The 22,710-nt window shown below is 45.5% G+C and overlaps 1 protein-coding gene across 1 annotated transcript in view; it reads left to right on the forward strand.

Annotated features, from left to right (window-relative positions):
- RARS2 (arginyl-tRNA synthetase 2, mitochondrial) overlaps positions 1-22,710 on the forward strand; it is an 80,305-nt gene that overhangs the window by 43,097 nt on the left and 14,498 nt on the right. Inside the window, exons 15-16 of the mRNA XM_089691314.1 lie at positions 13,072-13,139; positions 17,084-17,193. Of these exons, the coding sequence (XP_089547440.1) occupies positions 13,072-13,139; positions 17,084-17,193 (178 nt within the window). The remainder of the gene's footprint in view (positions 1-13,071; positions 13,140-17,083; positions 17,194-22,710) is intronic.

Genomic DNA, 22,710 nt, shown 5'->3' on the forward strand with positions numbered 1-22,710 from the left:
TATTGCGGCTTTTATTTCATCCTGGGAAATTTCCGCATCTAAGGAGTTCAGTTGTATTTCACTTAACTTTGGTAATCCTCCATTTTTTAAATCTTCCTTTTTTCTTTGATATCCTCTCCATTTTCTTTTGACGAGCTTTGGGGGCTAATATTATACAACTTTCTATAGTACTCCGTAAATACTTCAATAATCTCTTTAGTTGAATAAACCAACTCCCCCTTAGGATTTTTTATCTTTTCTATATAATTTCTATTTTTCTTTTTATTCAGAGCTCTCATTAAGAATTTTCCTGGTCTATCTCCCCATCTATATCTTTCACTTAGTACCTTATTATATACTCTTTTCCTCTCCTCTTCCATCAATCTCTCTAGCTCATCTTTTTTATCCATTAACTTCTGTTTTGTTTCTCTTGTTGTTTTCTTCTTTTGTATCTGCTCCAAATCCATTATTTCTTTTAGGAGCCCACTGACCCTCTCTCTTCTTTCTCTTTTCTTCCTTGCTCCCATCGCGATCAGGATTCCTCTTATATATACCTTGTGACTTTCCCATATTGTAGCTGTCGATACTTCCCCTGTCTCATTCTCTTTAAAATATACCTTAATCTCTTCCCCAATCCTCTGAGCTATATCCTCGTCCAAAAGAAGGGCCTCATTTAGTCTCCATCCTAGGCCTCCCGTCCACCGTTTCCCCCATCCCATTTTCATTATGACAGGGGCATGATCTGAGAATGTACTCATCTCTATCTCTATTTTAACCAACAGTTCTATAAGTTGATGATCTATTAGGATATAGTCCAGTCTCGAGTATATCTCATGTGCATTGGAGAAGAAGGTATGGTCTCTGTCTTTCATATGCATTATTCTCCAGGTGTCCACCAGTTGGTACTCGTGGATCGCTTTTTTCAAAGCTCTCAGAGACCTACCACCTTCTCTCTGCACAGGGGAGGTTGTATCTTTTTGTGGGTCCATGCAGAGATTTAAATCTTCTGCTACTATCAAATGCCCTCTTTTAAAGTCCATCAATTTTTTCAGCAGACCCTTCAAATAGATCTCCGGTTTTTTATTAGGGCGATATATATTGGCTAACGTGCACTCTATTCCCTGTAATTTACCTTTCAAGAACAGGAATCTCCCCTCCGGATCGGTCTTTCTATCCTCCACCTCAAATCTGATGTTCTTTGCCAACCCTATTGCCACCCCTTTTGCTCTTTTAATTGGAGAGTCAGCATAATACCATGTTGGATAATATTTGGATTTTAATTTCACATTTGACTTTATCTCAAAATGTGTTTCCTGTAAAAATACCACTGATGTTGCCCTATGGTGTAGCTCTTTAAACAACTTAAATCTTTTCCCAGGGCAGTTCAACCCATTCACATTATATGTTATAACCTGTATTTCTTCCATCCTTCTTAATTCTGTCTATCTCTCTTCTAACTCGCCTCCTCCTTTTAGGCCCTACTATCTTGCAGAATATTAGCCCAACCTCCCCTCCCCCCGCTCTCTCCCACCCAAACTCCCTCGCCCACCCCCGCCCCCCAATCCCCATCTCACCCCCCCACCTCCACCCCCCCTTTCTTATTTTTCCCCTACCCATTTTTAGGCTTATAACCTGCCTACAAATCATTTGTGGATCCAATTCCACGATTGATTTAAAATTTTTGGGCGTAAGCTCCGTCCATGGACGGCTACCTCTCCTCCGACCTCCCCAGATCCCCTTTCTCTGTCAATTGGGCTCGACAATAACCTTTATTCCCCCCTTAACCGGAGCTTCCTGAAGGGCTTCCACAACGACAGGGGTGGGGCAGGGGAGGATGGGAGAGAAAAAAAAAGGGAAAAACATATTATTTACTTAATTCTCCCTCCCTTCTCTCACCAACCCCAGGGCCTCCCTCCTCCTCCCCCCCCACCCGCTGCCAGTCCTCTTTTCTTGTATCAGCCGTAACTCCTTTTCCTTCTTCTTCTTCCCACCCAGCTATCTCCAATCTTTGCAAGTCCAGTCTATCACAAAAGTCTCTCAGTTCTTCCGGGAATCTCAGATAAGCTGTATCCCCATTTTTCCAGCCAATTAGAGATGCTGCATTACCCCATCTATACTGCACATTCTGATTTCTCATTTGCTCCAACAGGGGTCTCAGGGATCTCCTCCTCCATAGAGTCTCTGATGTTAAATCCGCATAAATTTGGATAGTCAAGTCTCCATATTTAATTAATGATCTTCCCTTAATCTTCTTCCATATCTCTTTGACCCCAAATTTTTGGAACTGGACAATTATATCTCTCGGTCTTTCTTTCTCATTAGCTTGTTTGAACTTTCCTGTTTTGAACACTCCATCTAGTTTAATCCCGTCTGTTTCAGGTCTGTCTCTTATGAAGTTTAAAATTTTATTAACTAGTTCATATAATGTTTCCCCTTTTGCAGACTCTGGGATTCCTCGTACTCTAAGGTTACTCCTTCTTTCTTTATTTTCTTGAACTTCCATCCTATAGAGCAGTTTTTTCTGAGTTTTCTCCAGATGGATTGTTTTTTTCCTTAGATTATCTATGGTTTGGGCCTGGGTTTTAACTTTCTCCTCTGTTTCTTCCATTCTCAATAGCAAATGCCCTAAATCATTTCGAATAGCTGTCATTTCCTGTTTTATCATTTTCTCCAGATTTTGAAACATTTCTATCATCTCCTTCTTATTTGGTACTTGTAGTTCACCATCAAGGTCTTGTTTCCCCAAGCCAACCGCTATTTGTTGGTTACAGGAGCTATTCATATCCAGTGATAATCTAGGACTATTTCCTGAGCTAGTGTCCATTTCCTCCTTTGCACTTGCGCCTTGGGCCCTTTCTGGCGTAATATTTCCATGTGATGTAAATTTCTTTATCGTGCCTGTTTGAGACCCTTTGAGCCCTGTTCCCTTGGGACCTTTATTCTTCATATCCTCTATATGTCTTTTATCTTCTATATTCTCTAGATGGGGTTATACCGCTCCTTTATGATTTGTGGACCAGATATATAGAGATGAGCGAATCGAAGTAGGCGAAGTGGAATTCGCTTCGAATATTAGAAAAATTTCGATTCGCGCCAAATCCGAAAATAAGCAGACTTCGGATGCGCGAATCGAAATTTTTCCTAAAATGGCGGCGACATGTGCGGCGACGGAGCGGGGATGTCTGGGAAGGCGCGCAGACAAGGCGCGCTGACCCATAATGCATTCATTCATGACGTGATCGCATTAGCCAATCAGCAGCCAGCCAGCCAGCACTGTGTAATGGTCGAGCTATAAATGGCGGCCATTTTAGAATTCTCCATTTGCCTCCAGTCATTCAACAGAGGCAGACCTGGCTGTATTCAGGGAGAGAGTTAGGGACACAGAAACGTTACTTAGGGACATAGAAACGTTACTTAGGGCCACAGAAACGTTACTTAGGGCCACAGAAACGTTACTTAGGGCCACAGAAACGTTACTTAGGGCCACAGAAACGTTACTTAGGGACACAGAAACGTTACTTAGGGACACAGAAACGTTACTTAGGGCCACAGAATCGTTACTTAGGGCCACAGAAACGTTACTTAGGGCCACAGAATTGTTACTTAGGGACAGACACAGAATTGTTACTGAGGGACACAGAATTGTTACTGAGGGCCACAGAACTGTTACTTAGGGCCACAGAAACGTTACTTAGGGACACAAAATTGTTACTCAGGGACAGACACAGAATTGTTACTTAGGGACAGACACAGAAACGTTACTTAGGGCCACAGAAACGTTACTTAGGGCCACAGAATTGTTACTTAGGGACAGACACAGAATTGTTACTGAGGGACACAGAATTCTTACTGAGGGCCACAGAACTGTTACTTAGGGCCACAGAAACATTACTTAGGGCCACAGAATTGTTACTTAGGGACAGACACAGAATTGTTACTGAGGGACACAGAATTGTTACTTAGGGCCACAGAAACGTTACTTAGGGCCACAGAAACGTTACTTAGGGCCACAGAAACGTTACTTAGGGCCACAGAAACGTTACTTAGGGACACAGAATTGTTACTCAGGGACAGACACAGAATTGTTACTGAGGGACACAGAATTGTTACTGAGGGACACAGAATTGTTACTGAGGGACACAGAATTGTTACTGAGGGACACAGAATTGTTACTGAGGGCCACAGAAACATTACTTAGGGCCACAGAAACGTTACTTAGGGCCACAGAAACGTTACTTAGGGCCACAGAATCGTTACTTAGGGCCACAGAATCGTTACTTAGGGCCACAGAATCGTTACTTAGGGCCACAGAAACTTTACTTAGGGCCACAGAAACGTTACTTAGTGCCACAGAATTGTTACTTAGGGACAGACACAGAATTGTTACTGAGGGACACAGATTTGTTACTGAGGGCCACAGAACCGTTACTTAGGGCCACAGAAACGTTACTTAGGGACACAAAATTGTTACTCAGGGACAGACACAGAATTGTTACTTAGGGACACAGAATTGTTACTGAGGGACAGACACAGAATTGTTACTGAGGGACACAGAATTGTTACTGAGGGACACAGAATTGTTACTGAGGGACACAGAATTGTTACTGAGGGACACAGAATTGTTACTGAGGGACACAGAATTGTTACTGAGGGACAGACACAGAATTGTTACTCAGGGACAGACACAGAATTGTTACTGAGGGACACAGAATTGTTACTGAGGGACACAGAATTGTTACTGAGGGACACAGAATTGTTACTGAGGGACACAGAATTGTTACTGAGGGACACAGAATTGTTACTGAGGGACACAGAATTGTTACTGAGGGACAGACACAGAATTGTTACTGAGGGACACAGAATTGTTACTGAGGGACACATAATTGTTACTGAGGGACACAGAATTGTTACTGAGAGACACAGAATTGTTACTCAGGGACAGACACAGAATTGTTACTCAGGGACAGACACAGAATTGTTACTGAGGGACACAGAATTGTTACTCAGGGACACATAATTGTTACTGAGGGACACAGAATTGTTACTGAGAGACACAGAATTGTTACTCAGGGACAGACACAGAATTGTTACTCAGGGACAGACACAGAATTGTTACTCAGGGACAGACACAGAATTGTTACTCAGGGACAGACACAGAATTGTTACTCAGGGACAGACACAGAATTGTTACTGAGGGACACAGAATTGTTACTGAGGGACACAGAATTGTTACTGAGGGACACAGAATTGTTACTGAGGGACACAGAATTGTTACTGAGGGACAGACACAGAATTGTTACTCAGGGACACAGAATCGTTTAATTAAAGAGTATGTCAGACAACATGCATAGGAGTGGCAGAGGAGGCAATGTTTTAGGAGCGAGCAGACGTGGCAGCAGAGGAAGGGGTCAAGGCAGCACTAGTCGCAGCCAGAGGCCAGTGCTCCCGGTGTCATCCAGCGGTCGTGTCTCCACCGACAACCCTGCCGTCATCGATTGGTTGGCTCGGTCGTCTTCCTCTTCCCAGGTCACCTCTGACACCTACAGCCAACGGTCGGTGGGTACGTCAGACACAACCGTTAGTTGGCATGGCCCGGGAGCAAGCCCACTGAAATCACGTGTCCTCGACCTGCCCCTGTCCTTTGGTGTTCCCTCACCAAGCGAAGTATCGTATGCTGTGGGCTCAGCTGTACAGTGAGGAAGAGCTAACAAAGGGCGGTCAGGAACGGGGGGAGACATCCGCCTCTTCAGCAGCCAGGCGAAGAAGTAGTGGCGAGGAGAGTGGCTCGGTAGCCGGTCTAGAGACAGGTCTGTCTCCTGACCCACACGCAGCCGAGGGGGCTAGTAGTGAGGCGGAGACCCTAATTGATGATGATGAGGCTGATCGCACTTGGCAGCCTCGTCGTCATCAGGCTATTGCTTCCGCATCATCAGGAGAAGAGGGTGGCAGCTTGGCAGCGAGCAAAACAGTCGGTGGGTTGCCCAGGAGGCAGCAGGGTCGCAGCAGTGTCAGTGGAGGCAAACGGCCACGGAGTAGAGCACCAGCTCCACTGCAGCCTACCACCACGGCCAGTAGTGGTGCCGGTGTGCACGGAGGAAGCAGCAGTCAGCCAGTGAGGAGTATCGGGGGCAAAGTTTCCTACTCGGCGGTGTGGCAATTTTTTGTCAAGCCGCCCGAGGAAGTAAACGTAGCCGTATGTCGACTATGTGGCCAGAAAGTCAAGCGTGGCCAGGGGGCTCATGTTGGGACTACAGCGTTGCGGCAGCATATGCAGCGTCGCCATTTGGTGGCCTGGGAAAACCTTGATAAAGATACGGCGGTTCTGCCCGTCCCAGCCCCCGCTCCATCACCCGCTCCGTTACTTGCTCCGTCACCCGACGTCAATCGCCCTCTATCAGCCAGTCAAGGCTCCAACACCTCTGCTGAGGGGAGTTGTCGCTCGTTGGCATCTTCCGCTCGTTCTGATGCTCCTTCTCCTGCTACTCCTCTTCACGGATTTCGTCAGCAGTCTTTCTTGGAATCCGTTTCCAAGAGACAACAGTTTGCGAGCACGCACCCGACGGTGCAAAAGCTGAACGTCCTCCTGTCCAAGTTGCTGGTGCTGCAGTCCCTCCCTTTCCAAGTGGTGGACTCAGCACCTTTCCGAGAAATGATGGCTTGTGCCGCGCCGCGGTGGAGAGTGCCAAGCCGTCATTTCTTCGCCAAAAAGGCAGTGCCAGCCCTGCATTCACATGTAGAAGAGATGGTGGGCCAGTCTTTGAGCATGTCGGTCTCTGCCAAAGTGCACGGCAGCGCCGACGTATGGAGCTGTAACTACGGTCAGGGACAGTACATGTCATTTACGGCCCACTGGGTGAACGTGGTGCCGTCACAGCCGCACCAGCAACTTGGACAGGTCACGCCGCTTTTGCCTCCACGTTTGCACGTCCTTGGTCCGGCAAAGATGTCCGCCTCTACCACCTCTTCTTCCGCCATGTCCTCAGCCGCCACCCCCGTGCCAAGTCCCATTACCCGACCGGCATATCACATGTGCAGGGCGCAACGGTGTCACGCTGTGCTGCACCTGGTATGCCTTGGCGAACGTAGTCACACAGGGGAGGAACTTCTGAGTGTAATGAACAGAGAAATCGACAGATGGCTGTCTCCGCGCAAACTTAAAATCGGAACCATGTTGACCGACAACGGAAAGAACATGGTGTCTGCTCTGCGTCAAGGAAGGTTGTGCCATGCGCCATGCATGGCTCACGTGTTCAATCTGGTTGTCAAGCGGTTCCTAAAATCCACCATCCCACTGCAAGACATCCTTAAAATGTCACATAAACTTTGCATGCATTTCAGCCATTCCTACACCGCAAAGCACACCCTCCTTGAGCTGCAGCGGCAGAACGGAATTCCACAGCATCGCCTGATCTGCGACGTTGCAACAAGGTGGAATTCAACCCTACACATGTTAGACCGCCTTTACGAACAGCGAAAGGCCATCACCGATTTCCTGATGTTACAAGCGGATAAAGGTACTCCCCTGTGTAACTTCGATGTCAGCCATTGGCAGCTCATGCGTGACACCTGCCGCTTGCTCAGGCCCTTTGAGGAGGCCACGCTATTCGTGAGTCGGCAGGACTATGGGATGAACGACGTCATTCCTCTGTTGCACGTCCTGGAACAAATGCTGTTAACAATGGCTGGTCAGGGTGCGGTAGACGTGGCGCACAGATCTCAACGCCACATGACCCCTGTGGGGGCAGGACAGGAAGAAGAGGAGGAGGTAGAGGAGGACATTTGTGCTCAGGAATTATTGAGTGAAATGGGTGGTTTTTCCACTCAGCGGACAGGAGTGGAGGAGCAGGAGCATCTGGTAGAGGAGGAGGAGGAGGAGGAGACAGAGGACCCAGATGCACTTTCTGCGCCAACGTCCATCCTCAGACACTGTGGGCCCTGTGCGCTCGCGTTCCGCTGCCATGGCAGCAGGGGAGGGGTGGGGTGGTAGGAGCAGTGGCAGCTCCACCAGCAGCGGCTGCCTCAGTCTGCAGTCGATGATGAGTTGCTTTCTTCACCAGCGCAGTGAGGAAACTACTAACCAGCCGCAGCAGCAGCATCAGGTGGACCTGGAGCAGGACCTCAAACAACAGGCTTGGGCCTACTTGGACAGCACCCTGCCAACCGAGGTAGACAATCCCCTTGACTACTGGGCAACGAAACTTGACCTTTGCCCCAACTAGCTGAATTTGCCCTTGAAAGGCTGTCATGCCCGGCCAGTAGCGTGGCATCGGAGCGCGTGTTTAGTGCGGCAGGGTGTATTGTAACTCCGCGGAGGACACGACTGTCCACCCAAAGTGTGGAGAGACTCACGTTTGTGAAAATGAATCAGGCGTGGATTAGTCTGGATTTCAAACCACCAGTTCCTGACACAACTGACTAAATCCGCCATGAATCATGCCCCAAACATGTGCCACTTTCAGGTCTCCTCACACTGCTGGTGTGTTCCATTTTTTGTCATAGGGTGCTGGCAGATTACGGGCCTCCCATTGCTGCTGCCAGGCCCGTAATCTGCCATGGGCCCCTGTACCGCCTCCTCATGCTGCTGCCAGGTCCAGAGTGTGTCATGGGTCCCTGTACGGCCTCCCATTGCTGCTGTCTCCATCGCCACACTCTGCCATGTGCCACTTTCAGGTCTCCTCACACACTGCTGGTGTGTTCCATTTTTTGTCATAGGGTGCTGGCAGATTACGGGCCTCCCATAGCTGCTGCCAGGCCCCTAATCTGCCATGGGCCCCTGTACCGCCTCCTCATGCTGCTGCCAGGTCCAGAGTCTCTCATGGGTCCCTGTACGGCCTCCCATTGCTGCTGTCTCCATCGCCACACTCTGCCATGTGCCACTTTCAGGTCTCCTCACACACTGCTGGTGTGTTCCATTTTTTGTCATAGGGTGCTGGCAGATTACGGGCCTCCCATAGCTGCTGCCAGGCCCCTAATCTGCCATGGGCCCCTGTACCGCCTCCTCATGCTGCTGCCAGGTCCAGAGTCTCTCATGGGTCCCTGTACGGCCTCCCATTGCTGCTGTCTCCATCGCCACACTCTGCCATGTGCCACTTTCAGGTCTCCTCACACACTGCTGGTGTGTTCCATTTTTTGTCATAGGGTGCTGGCAGATTACGGGCCTCCCATTGCTGCTGCCAGGCCCGTAATCTGTCATGGGCCCCTGTTGTCGCTTGTTGGCATATTCCGCTCGTTCAGATGCTCCTTCTCCTGCTGCTCCTCTTCACGGATTCCGTCAGCAGTCTTTCTTGGAATCCGTTTCCACGAGACAACAGTTTGCGAGCACGCACCCGACGGTGCAGAAGCTGAACGTCCTCCTGTCCAAGTTGCTGCTGCCAGGCTCGTAATCTGTCATGCGCCCCTGTACCGCCTCCTCATGCTGCTGCCAGGTCCAGAGTGTGTCATGGGCCCCCGTACCGACTCCTCATGCTGCTGCCAGGCCCGTAATCTGTCATGGGCCCCTGTACCGCCTCCTCATGCTGCTGCCAGGTCCAGAGTGTGTCATGGGTCCCTGTACGGCCTCCCATTGCTGCTGCCAGGCCCGTAATCTGCCATGGGCCCCCATACCAACTCCTCATGCTGCTGCCAGGCCCGTAATCTGTCATGGGCCCCTGTACCGCCTCCTCATGCTGCTGCCAGGTCCAGAGTGTGTCATGGGTCCATGTACGGCCTCCCATTGCTGCTGTCTCCATCGCCACACTCTGCCATGTGCCACTTTCAGGTCTCCTCACACTGCTGGTGGTTTCCATTTTTGTCATAGGGTGCTGTATGGCCTTACATTGCTGCTGCCTCCACCGCCACACTGTGGCTCCACACTCAGGTTTTGGCCCCGTGACTGCCCAAATGAGTGAAGTGTGCGGTGATTCTAAGATCGACGGCACTCATCTGCATGTCATACTGACTGACAGTATTATTTCTCTTCCCCAGCAGACTCCAAGGGCATTTAAATTAAAGGTACAGTGTTCTGCACTAATATAAAGGCTCTCTGAAGCCTAGAAACACCCTTTTATAAGTTAAATTCGCAGCGAATATATTCGACTCAAATCGAAATTTTTTCACGAATTCGCCGAATCAGTCGAATCGAATTTTTGAATAATTCGCTCATCTCTACAGATATACTTATGATTTTTCCTTATTTTTTGTTCTCCTAAAGCACCTAGGGCTCTTCTTTTGTTCTCTTCTAGACCCAGGGAATCCTCCCCTCACCTCCTTAGCCCCTTTGTCCCCACTGTCACTTAGGGGTCTATTACGCCACAAGCTCCCATCAGCTCTCACTCACCCCGACAGCGGCTCCAGGCTTGAATGGAGATCCTTCACATCAGCTCAGTCCTGGGGGGGAGTCCTCTGGGTCTCCGACGCTGTGCTTCACTTTTCTCTCTAAACTTCGCCCCAGGGACGCAGGGTGGGTCTTCTGGTATTCCCGGGTCTCCCTGGCCCAGGATCAATCAGCCGGCCGAGGGTTATATTCAACAGCAAGCCGGGGGTTATGAGCCACAAAAATCCGGTAATAGCGGAGCGGCAGCTCCCTGTCACATCAGGACGCCGGCCGGTCTCCGCTTTCCCCCAGAGATCCTCCGCGGCTGGTCACATGCTCCCTCCACGTCACCTCACTTCCCAGCCGCTTGGATCTCTCTCTCTTTACACAGCGCCGGGGGAACCGGCGCGTCTCTGCAGCCTCCGTCTCGCGGCCATCTCCGGCTCTCCGGGCTCAACTCCACTGCCCTCCAGACTCCGGTGAGGCGATTTCTTTAACGGGTCCCTAGGGAGGTCGGGAAGCGGGTCCTAGCAGCGAGCTAGAGCCACTCGCTCCCCACAGCCGCCATGTTCAGGCTCCTCCCCCCCTGTTTCTAGCAATTAGGTGAAAAAAAAAACAGTGATGATTAAATACCACCAAAAGAAAGTTCTATCTGTCTCAAAAAAAAGTATAACAATTTGGTTTCGGTACAGTGTTGCATGACCACGCAATTGTCATACAAAGTGCAACAGCGCTGAAAACTGGCCTGGGCAGGAAGGGGGTGAAAGTGCCTAGTAGGCAAGTGGTTAAAGCACTCCTCTTTTTCTCCATGGCTTTTATGTCTAGAATATTCTCCCCATTTAAGGTTGTGAAGTATGGAGCAAAGTTTGGTAAAGTTGGCGGTAAATCTTCTTGTCCTACCCTCATGTCTGCTTTTTCTATGATTTACGGTGAACGTAATCACTGTGATCACTGTTTCCTAAGTTATCCCTTCCATGTCTGCAATCAGCTTTGTTTTTTTGTAATTAGTAGGTCAATTACAACCTCATTTCTGCTTGGGTCATCTACCAATTGACACAATATTCATCTTTCAGGTCAGGGGGCATGTATCACACACCCACTGCTAATTAACATTTGTTTTTTTCCCCTTAAAACTCCAGCCACAAAGATTCCACCTTCTCCCTTGCCCCGTTAGTAATGTCATCCTTCATATTCACTATCCTATCACTCTTAATGTACATGCATATTCCTCCCCTCTTCTACTACCCTGTCCCTCCGACACAAGATCTGATACAGCCAGTCATGTGAGCTGTCAAACCAGGTTTCTGATACTCCCACAAAGTCGAAATCCTCTTCATGTATCAGTAGTTCCAGTTCTGTCATTTTATTCACCAAGCTAGCATTTGTGAACATGCCTTATTAACTTTTCCTTGTGTGTGTTCTGAGGCTGCAACAGGATTCTGACGGACAGCCTACGTGCACTCTAGCTAAACTACCAATGCTGACCACAGTAGCACCTTCTGATCCTTGTTCACTGCCAGGGACAGCTTATTCTGATTTATCCACACACCACCTATTTTAAAAGTTTATCTAACTTTTTGCCATCTTCTCCCCCAACACAGTTGTACCCTCCCCATTTACGTGCAGTCCATCCCTGCTTTAGAGCTAGTAACCAACTGAAAAGTAAGCCCAGTCCTCTAGGAATGCAAAGCCTTCCTTCCTGCACCAGTTCCTCAGCCATGTGTTACGTTCCCAAATTATCTGCTGCCTCTCTAGTGTGGCTTGAGGTACAGGCCGTATTTCTGAGAATACAGCCTTGGAGGTCTTTTTCTTTAATATAGCTCCTACGTCCCTGAAGCAATTTTTTAGGATGCTCCATCTTCCTCTAATTTTTGTCATCGGTATTAATGTGTATCATGACAGCTGAGTCCTTCCCAGCACCACCCAACAATCTGTCCATCCAATCTGCAATGTACCAAACCCCAGCACCCGGTAAACAACACACTGTTTGTTGACACCAGAGTGCCTATTGAAAAATGTTAGTATGCATATGTTATGATAAAGGCAACATTTTTTTAAATAAACTGGAAGTGATATTAACATTTCTGAAGTGGTTTCTAATACATAGCTGGAAGCTCCCATGTGTCTGCACTCAACATCCAATTGTTATGGGTTGTCCTGGAAGTGTAGCTCCTTGCAGGATCTAGGACCAGGGTCTTGGAATTAAAATGACCAACAATAAAGCTGTCAGTATTTTATAACATTTTAACTATAATAATGAAACATATGCCAAGCCTTGTGTAATGAGACGCTGTGATTAGCTTAAAAACTTGCAAGTTGAAGCACAGAAACATCAAATATTGTACTTGCTTCCTGGCAGTGTTTTTTCTTTTCATATATGATTGCATTTACTTGCAATGCTCATTTAAACTTGACAACTCCAGAACAACCGTCTCCCTTCTTGTGCATCCTATCCCACTGGGATTATCTATGTACTCTCTGTGGTGATTCAGCATTTCCTGTCCTCCATAAAACGTCATAAATAACCTTTTGCATAGCCAGGGGAGGAGCGAAGGGGAATATTTCTTGAGTAAAAGCTCAGTGGCTCCTAACACCACGTGCAAGATGGCAGCACCCAGTCTGGGGGTTTGTCAACACAAGGGAAGCTTTTAAAGATCAATCACATCCAAAAAATGTTAAATTCAAATATATTCATTAGAAGATTTTTTTTTTTTTAAATGATTGTCTTGTGGAAGGGTTTCTTTAATGCGTCAGAAATATAAAAAAAAATACATTCTTAAGCTCTCTTTCCTTTTTTTTAGCAAGTAAAACAACTGAAGACCCTGCTGACACAGCTGAAAAGATTGGGATTGCAGCTCTAATAGTACAGGTATAGCATCCTTCAAGATATATTTTGTAAGGTATTCTTTATTTTTTTTTTATTAGAAATAGGAAGTTGTGTATATGATAACAAACTCTTAGAGGTACCCAGAATGAGTACCCCTTTCAAAATGAAAAATTATGCCTTGAACTGTACACAGGGAAAACATGTCTTCCTACTTGGGGAAACTGTTCACTGAACTCTCTCTTCTCTGTTATCTGGAAACACCTTTTCCTTCTAGTCCATTGAGAGACACAAAAGTTTCAGTAATGTATCAATAGTTGGGTTATATTAATGACTACAGTAGGTTGGGACCCTGGCAAACAGAAAAATGTTAGGCTAGCCCCTGTATAACACTGCCTCCAACTGTCATGTCTCAGTTTAGCCTTTGTTCAAGGGTTAGTCACTTCTGACAATCCTCTAGTATAATTTCCACATCTGTTGGATCTCTCAATGACTGTTGCCCACCCCTCTTTTGGATGTGCCAAATGTGTAAGAATTGCTATCTTCCTGTGTACCTCAATAGACGATAAAAAAAAAAAAATACAATTCTTGGACTTACTATAAAATCTTTTTTTTTTTTTTTTCAGTTTAAGAAAAGCCCATTCCAGGAAGATCTACTACCATACATGTAAATTTTTTTGATTGGTGTGAACACACACTTTAATCCCAGAGATCATTCTGTGCTTTCCTACAATCAGGTCTGAACCAGAACTTGGCATAATGCAGGACATACATAGAGTGCATTTCTTTCCTGCAATCACAGTCAGTGTTTACAGGAGAATCCCTCCCTCCCAGCTATTGTGTTCTTGGGGCGGGGGAAGCTGTCCCCACCAGGAGAAGACCGTGATTATTTCTACCAACAATAAGCAGCCACTAGCAATAATCTTATGTAAAATCCGACAAGCTGATTTGTTCCCAAGTTGATGGATGGATCGATCAACTTGGGTGCATTCAGCCTGCCCATACATGGTTTGAATCTCGGCCGGTTTATGATGCACCGACTGAGATTCAAACAGTCTATATCCGGCATTAAGCACTCTGAGGACAGGTCCATTCTCTTTCAAATACCTCTGGCTGCACCCCCCCCTCCCCCCCCCCACTGTAAAATCTTTTCTTTGAGGTGTAACTCGCATTAAAGTGTGTTTACCTACAAAAAAAAAAAACACAAAATTGACACAAGGGACTTGCTTACCTTCAGTGTGCCCCTTATGCTTCTGTCTTTTAGTTCAGTAGAAATCTTCCATGCTAAGATGCCCAGTCTTCTGCTGATGCAGCTTTTGGCCACAAGGTTCTTGCAGTGGTTCTGAAGTTAGGTCTGTTTGAACCTTGTTTGGTCTAGTTCTGTTTGCCTAGTTGTTACCCACCCTTCTCATTCATTGCTTAAGGACATCCCAGGGTCTGTGAATACTTTGCATGCTTCCTGTACAGTTTAGTTAAGAGAAATTTTGGCTTAACCTGTAAATTCAATATCTTGGAATATAGTAAAGGACACAGGCCTCCCTCCCTTCCATTTTATGGTTACTTTGTATTGCGTTCTACCGAACTGAGGCTCCATGGAGTGGGATAGGAGTATAGGGAAGATGCCCAAGGGGCGTGTGCTTAAAAGTTTTGCCAGTATCCAATCACTTGAAGGTACCAGTTTTTAACCCAGGACCTATGAATCCTTTGCCTGTATCCCTGTATTGTATTTAAGATATGGAATGTACAGGCAAGTCAGCATTCCTCTTTTGCTTGCCTTTTTTTTAATCAGAAAATAAGACCTTTTGTATATTTTTTCCACTTTATCTTAAAAATGGAAAGCTTGACTTAAGGATGCATAGACTTTAACCCTTTTGCAGCCAGAGTCAGTTTTCGGTTCTGTGAAAAATGCCCTAAAGCTCATTTTACGGCATAAATATCTATTTATTACCCTCCTTTTTTTAGAAAAATATAAAAGATGAGGTTGCGCCTAGTAAATAGACACCCAATATGACAACGCTTAAAATTGTTTACACCTCTGAAATGGTTACAAACCATTTTTCACTACCCTAAACTTTCCATAGGTGCTGCTTTAAAAGACTGCAGGTGGGATAAGGAAAATTTGAGATGGGCAAATACAAGGAGTAGTATTATCACAGTTTACAAACTATCCTATCCTGGATCACTTAGAAGCTAGTGAGAAAATGTATAAATTATCCCCGATATTTACTGCTCTACAAGATGTTGCATAGTATGAAAACCCAATTGGCTTATGAGGGCACTATGCAATATACACTGCTATGGCATAATTTATCTATAGAGAACTAAACTATTTAACAGAAATTGATATGTGGTATGCCAAAGGAGATAAATATATATGGCAACTGTATGATGGCAATGTTTCTAAAATGTTTCAAACATTTAGTGAAGAGTTTGACCTCCCGCAGCATAAGCTATTTCAATAGATACAATTACAACATGCCATCTAAGTGCAATCATGTACTCGTTGCATGACCTTACTTTATTTATGCAATAGTAATTACATTAGCACAGAGTGAATCAAAAAAGAGGCCACTAGTGACCGATATTAATGCTCAGAAGAGGAGAGCGTGATGCAGTGCCCATAAATCTTGGACTATCGATCAATTGAAGGCTATAATATACTGTAAATACTGTAATATAGATGAATTGAGCTTCACACTGTTCCCAACCACCAGATGTGCTTATGTGTGGCAAACACCATCCCAAATTAACTACCAGGATGGTCTTGTGCCAATGGTAAAGCATGGTGGCCACGCAATCATGGTTTGGGCAACCATATCTTGGTATTCTGCAGGCCCCATCATCACCTTGAAAAGTAGAGTCACTGCCAGTGACTATGTACAAATTTTGTCCAACCATGTGCACCTCATGGTGCAAACATTGTTTCACGAAGACAGCACCATTTACCAAGACGATAATGTACCCGAGAGATCATAGCTCCTCCCACCAGAGGACAGGGAACACCTCATACCAAACTCTTTAAAAGGAGGACTCCACAGTTTTCTGTGTTTCCTTTAGCCTGGCAGGAACACCTTTGGGAGCTAGAGCTCTCTCAGGGCTGTCCTGGGAGATGTAAGTTCCCTTACCTTATTTCTGATGGTTAAGAATGGCTATTACAGAAGCCTACACCCTTAGCAGTCAGGATTCTCCAGTTGGTATTTGTGCTCATTCTGCAAGAGCTCTTGAGTTAGCTGGGCAGAGAAAGCTGGTGCCACCCCCAAACAAATTTTTAAGGCAGCCACATGGACAAGCGTGTAAACTTTTGCCTGCCACTATTGGTCAAGCCTTTGGTAGAAAGGTTTTACAATCTGTGTTCCCTCCCTAATTGGGGTAAGTTTTGTTTATCCTCTCAGGTGCTGTCCTGAAAGATGTTTTGGGAAAATCCAAGTTAGACTTACTGGTAACTTGTTTTCCAATAGTCTTTCAGGACAGCAATAACCTGCCCTTGTGCTGTATTTTATCGTGTGTTTTTGCTTATGTATTTGAGCTCGGGCCGGAGGTTCTATACTACAACTGAAGAGGAGTGGGTGGGGGCTTCCTTTTAAAGAGTTTGGTCTGAGGTGTTTCCTGTTGCCTGGTGGGAGGATCTATGATCTCTCAGGTGCTGTGCTTAAAGACTATTGGAAAACAAGTTACTGGTAATTCTAACTTGGATTTTCCGCCTACGATATCTCTGCAAGCACTGGAATGATTTTTGCATGACGAGTGATATCAGATTCCATTATCTACCATCCCAGATTTATACAGCATTTGTCAATTCCCAGAAGAATTCAGGCTGTCTTGGATGCCAAAGGCGGTTCAACACCATATTAGAGAACAAATTCATTATTTTACCTTGTGTTTCCTTAATGTTGTCCAATCTATGTACTTGCATCATTCATTGATACTTCTATCCAGTACTGAATACTCTTTAGAGCTACACTAAGTCAACATTAATGTTTACATTTCAGGATTTTAAGGGTCCACTTTTGTCAGATTACCACTTTCAATGGGATCAAGCATTGCAAAGCTGTGGAGATACTGGTGTCTTTTTACAGTACACCCATGCGCGGCTACACAGGTAAGTGGGTCATTATATACTAAAATTGTTATCTGTGTTCTTACATATGAAACCCCAAGTATATATCCAGTTAGGATTTTCAGGGCCTTATTTTTTAGTTTTTGTAAGGTGTTTTTGTTTTTTTTTAAATTTTGCATAAAATATACACCAATAAACAGTTCTTATGACACAACAAAATTGCCTCAGGTTGTTCACGAATATATTGTTATCTCATAGCATATAATACAAGATGGTCAAAGCTTTTACAGCATATAGGTCAACTGGTGAGGAAAACAGGAGCTATAGTTGATGGACAAACCTTCCTCTCTAGTAGTGGAGTTAGAAACTCCCCTGTTTTCATGCTAACGAGGATAGTTTGTCACTTCAGGTGAGGATTATCTTTGTCCTAGCATAAAAATACAGTATACCTAAAACTTATTTCATGTGGTCTGAGGTTTGTAGGTCAACTGGGTCAAGAAATGGGTAATTTTTTACATTATTGTTAGGACCTAAGAATACTTCAATAAAGCTGTTAACCTTTGACCAGAATTGTATGCATCTACAGTTCCATAAAGCCTGTTCTCCACAGACCTGAAACAGATCAGGGAGATTCAAAGGTCCACTTTATGAAGTTTAACAAGGATATAAGGATAGTGATAGATTTTTAGTTTAATCTCCCAGTCTTTAGAGCAAGGGTTCTTAACCTGAGGTCCATGGATAGGTTTTAGAGTCCGTGTGGGAGATACTAGACTAGATGCATTTTTTTTCTGCAGCAAAAATGCATGCATAGTGTTTTCCATGTATTCCAATGGCCCTAGTTCACACCAGTGCAGTTAGTTCCATTTCTGGTGCAGAAAAAAAAGTAGAACATGCTGCATTTTTTCTGCACAGAACCATACCGGAATATAGCAAATTGCATCAAAACTGCATGTGCTGTGAACTGTGAGCAAAAACGTATCCGAAGTGCGTTTTTGTAGTGTGCACTGACCCTTAAAGTGTTACTAAACCCAGGATCCAGCATCCACTATAATTGATCTCCCACAGTACAAAGAACACGGAAGTGCAATTATTTTAGTAAATCTAAACTGCTAAATACCTTTTCTCATCAGCAGTTTGAGCAGTCTTGTGACTTCTAGCAGTGTCCAGCCGAGCACTGGTTATAGCTTTTAGGAGGAATTTTTATTCTCCTCTTGGAGGATGCAGGACCCCTGGCCTCTGTCTGGACAGTGCTGATTGGCCCTTTGCTAATCACATGCACTCTCCCAAGAAAAAAAAACCTCTCTAGCAATACACACCAAACTCAGCATGTGCATGCCTACGGTTCAGTCTGGAGAAAAGAGGTGGTTGCTTGAAAAAGGGGAGGAACAGAGAAGAAAGGATCAAACGGCCTTTTTACACAATGCAGAGGATTAACCCCTTAGATTCCACAGCGAGTATAAAAAGCATGATTTACTGAATACACAGGCTGATTTTACTGTTGTGGGTTTAGTAATATGTTAAATTCTTTATACAGCTCTCACAGCTTGTGACAAGTAACCATTACTTTTTGTACGAAAAGACATGAGGTTTTTGTTCAGTTTGTTTATTTTATTCAAACTTTGTGTATTTCATAATTGTATGAGGCAATCAACTTTAAATAAGATAAAGTAAGTATATTCATTGCATCCAATGTTTTGTTTACATGAGTATTTCTGGGGAGGCAGTCCATAGCTTTTATCAGATTCTTAAAGGGGGTCCATGACTCAAAAGTTAAGAACCACTGCTTTAGAGGATATTGGTAACAGCGAATAGTATCAGTGGAATTTGGTTTTTTTGTTTGTGGTTTTTTGCAGATTATATTTAAAGGATTCATCTACCCAAATATGATTTTATTTGGTTGGCTGAGTCACTCCCTAAACTTATATATGCCGTAGACACCCAACATCTCTAACTCCTTGGCTTTGTTCTTGTTCACTTGGGGTTTTCTGTGTTCCTGGTCACCCTCTGCATCTTTTGTTTCTTCCAGTGTTCAGCTTCCACTTAAACTTCATTTATTCACACCTCTGGTCCACAGACAGTTGCCATTCTCCAAACAGTACTTCAACAGCTAGAGGGCAATAGTTTGGAAACCCCCTGCCCTAAAGCCCAACTCCAGATATTTTTTTTTTGGGGGGGGGGGGTTTGTTTAATTGCGGATACAACGTGGAAGAGTTATTATTTTAACTGTGGCTATCATGGATACTTTTATTTTAAAGTATAGCTAAAGGTAAAACTTTATTTTTAGTTTTGTATAGAGTGGAGATGGATTAGAATACCTGTCCATTTTAATTGCTGTCTCTGCTCCCATTAGGGAGATACAACCTCTCTATTTGTTCTGTTTACCATTATAATTGAAAGTGAAAGCAAAAGAAAATCCCAAATTTTGGGTTGTCCCCAGAAAAGTTATAGAGGGTAAATCTTCCACTGGGGACGCTAATTGTAGTGACCTGGGGGTCTCTAAGAAATTCTGTTAATTTGCATGGATTTCCGATCACTTCCTGTTTGGCTATGGTATAGAAAGTAAAGATAAATCTCCCCAAATGGGACAAAGATGGCAAAAATAAACCTTACAGGGGTTATAACTCTCCCTTACTCTCCAAACTATCTCATTACTATCCAAAATGAAAAAAAAGTTTTGCCTATAATTCTACTTTATTAATATGACACAAGGGTTAGGATTGAAAAATAAGGATGCCACTGAGAGAGAGGTGCAAAACGGATATAAAACCCTGGATAAGTCTGTGTTCTTGTTGCCATCTGTGTCTACATTGGCAGAATCACTGTGCTTGTGACACCTCTTGGAAAGAGGTCCTTCCTTTTCTTCTGAAACTCTGTTACAGGACAGGACGTGAGGACGGATCTTCCAAGTGAGAACACAGAAAGCAATATAAACAGACAGAGAATCTAACACTTCCCACTTTTCCAGAACTAAAATAAACTGTTTAGGCTGGGGTTTGGGGTTTTTACAGAATAATATTTTTAGCTGCATCAGCTTGCAGTGTCTTTGTGTTAGTGCTTAAGTACAGACAGTTGGTGAAATGAGAAATGGCGAAGCACACCAATGGGCTAGTTGTAACATGTAACCTATCAATTATTATTATACAGTGTTTATATAGCACCAAAGGGTTTGCTCAGCGCTGTACATTAGCGTGGGGGACAGAACATGAGACAAAACAGTACAATACAATACACGAGGGGTTTGAGGGCCCTGCTTTTTCGAGCGTACAATCTAGGAGGGAGGGGATAGTGGTACAGGAGGAAGTGGCTGTGGGGGATGGAGTGGTAGGAGGAGTGGAGGAGATCGGTTGTTAGGTGAGGGTGGGGTAGGCTTTCCTGAAGAGATGGGTTTTCAGGGTGCGCCTGAAGGTGAGGAGGGTAGGTGACAGTCTGATGGATTGGGGTAGGGAGTTCCAGAGGATGAGGGAAGTCCTGGAGAAGTCCTGCAGTCGAGCATAGGAGGAGGAGACGACTAGGGAGCTGGAGAGTAGGAGGTCCTGTGAGGAGCGAAGGACACGGGTGGGGTGGTATTTGGGTATCAGGTCGGTTAGGTAGTTTGGTGCAGCGTTGTGAATGGCTTTGTATGTCAGAGTTAGTAGTTTGAATTTTATGCGTTGGGCAATTGGGAGCCAGTGAAAGGATTGGTAGAGGGGGATGGCAGAAGTGGAGCGGTTGGTGAGGTGGATGAGTCTAGCCGCTGAGTTCAGGATAGACTGGAGTGGGGATAGCGTTTGTTTGGGTAGGCCAGTGAGAAGGGAGTTGCAGTAGTCCAGGCGTGAGATAATGAGGGAGTGTACGAGTTGTTTAGTAGTGTCTGGGGTGAGGAACGTACGTATCTTGGAGATGTTGCGGAGGTGGAGCCTGCATGACTTTGATAGTGATTGGACATGAGGTTGGAAGGAAAGGTTTGAGTCTATGGTGACACCCAGGATTTTGGCGTGTGGGGTGGGATTGATGGTGGCGTTGCTAGTCGTGATGGAGAGGATGGGGGGGCGCGGGCTGGGGGGAAAAGTAGGAGCTCGGTTTTGGACAGGTTTAACTTGAGGAAATGGAGGGACATCCAGTCTGATATGTCGTTCAGGAGGTGGGCGATGCGGGCAGAGAGTGAGGGGGTGAGTTGAGGGTTGGAGAGGTAAATTTGTGTGTCGTCGGCATAGAGGTGATAGTTGAAGCCGTGGGACTGTATCAGTTGGCCAAGGGAGGAGGTGTAGATAGAGAAGAGGAGAGGGGTCCGAGGACAGAGCCTTGGGGGACACCGACAGAGAGGGGGCGAGAGGGGGAGGTGACAGCGTTATAGGTAACGCTGAAGGAGCGTTGGGATAGGTAGGAGGAGAACCAGGAGAGCAGCGTCCCTGATGCCAAAGGAGTGCAGTTTAGTAAGGAGGAGGGGGTGGTCGACTGAGTCGAAGGCCACGGAGAGGTCGAGGAGCAGGAGGACTGAGTAGTGGCCATTAGCTTTGGCGGTTAGCAGGTCATTAGTGATTTTAAGTAGGGCGGTTTCGGTGGAGTGTAGGGGACGGAAGCCAGACTGTAGTGGATCAAGGAGGTTATCAGTGAGGTGGGTGCTTAGGCGATTGTAGACTAAGCGCTCAAGGAGCTTGGAAGTGAATGGCAGCAGAGAGATGGGTCTAAGGTTGTTTAGGTACGTGGGGTCAAGGGAGGGTTTTTTGAGTATGGGGGTGATGTGTGCGTGCTTTAGGGGGGAGGGGAATGCGCCAGTAGAGAGGGAGAGATTGAAGCAATGGATTTAAGTGGTTAATATCCCCAGACCAGAAATTCCACCTAGCAGCACCAAGGTCATTGGCTCAAATCCCAACCATGGCACTACCTGCACAGAGTTTGCATGTTCTCCCTGTGCCTGCATGGGTTTCCTCCGAGTACTCCAGTTTCCTCCCACCCTGCAAAGGCATGCTGCTAGGTTAATTGGCTCCTGTCTAAAGTGGTCTTAGTATGTGTATGTATGAATGTGAGTTAGGGACCTTAGATTGTACGCCCCTTGAGTGTTGGGGACTGATGTGAATGTACAATATACACTCACCAGCCACTTTATTAGGTACACCTTGCTAGTGCCAAGAAAACATTACACCACCATCACCAGCCTGAACCGTTGATACAAGTCAGGATGCCAGCAACCATTTGCCCGTTCTCCTCTGACATCAACAAGGCATTTTCATCAACACAACTCCCACTCACTGGAAATTTTCTCTTTTTTTGACCATTCTCTGTAAACCCTAGAGATGTTTGTGTGTGAAAATCCCAGTAGATCAGCAGTTTTTTAAATACTCATACAAGCCCTTCTGGCACCAACAACCATGCCACGTTCAAACACACTTGACTCCCCTTTCTTCCTCATTCTAATGCTCGAGTCATCTTCACCAAGTCTACATGCCTAAATGCATTGAGTTGCTGCCATGTCATTGCCTGATTAGCAATTTGTGTCACCAAACAGCTGAACAGGTGTACCTAATAAAGTGGCCGGTGAGTGTATGTAAAGCATTGTGTAAATTGACAGCACTGTACAAG

Source organism: Staurois parvus, unplaced genomic scaffold (assembly GCF_062004578.1).
Source record: "Staurois parvus isolate SC_StPar_1 unplaced genomic scaffold, SC_StPar_1.0 ptg000561l, whole genome shotgun sequence".
Classification (NCBI taxonomy): domain Eukaryota; kingdom Metazoa; phylum Chordata; class Amphibia; order Anura; family Ranidae; genus Staurois; species Staurois parvus.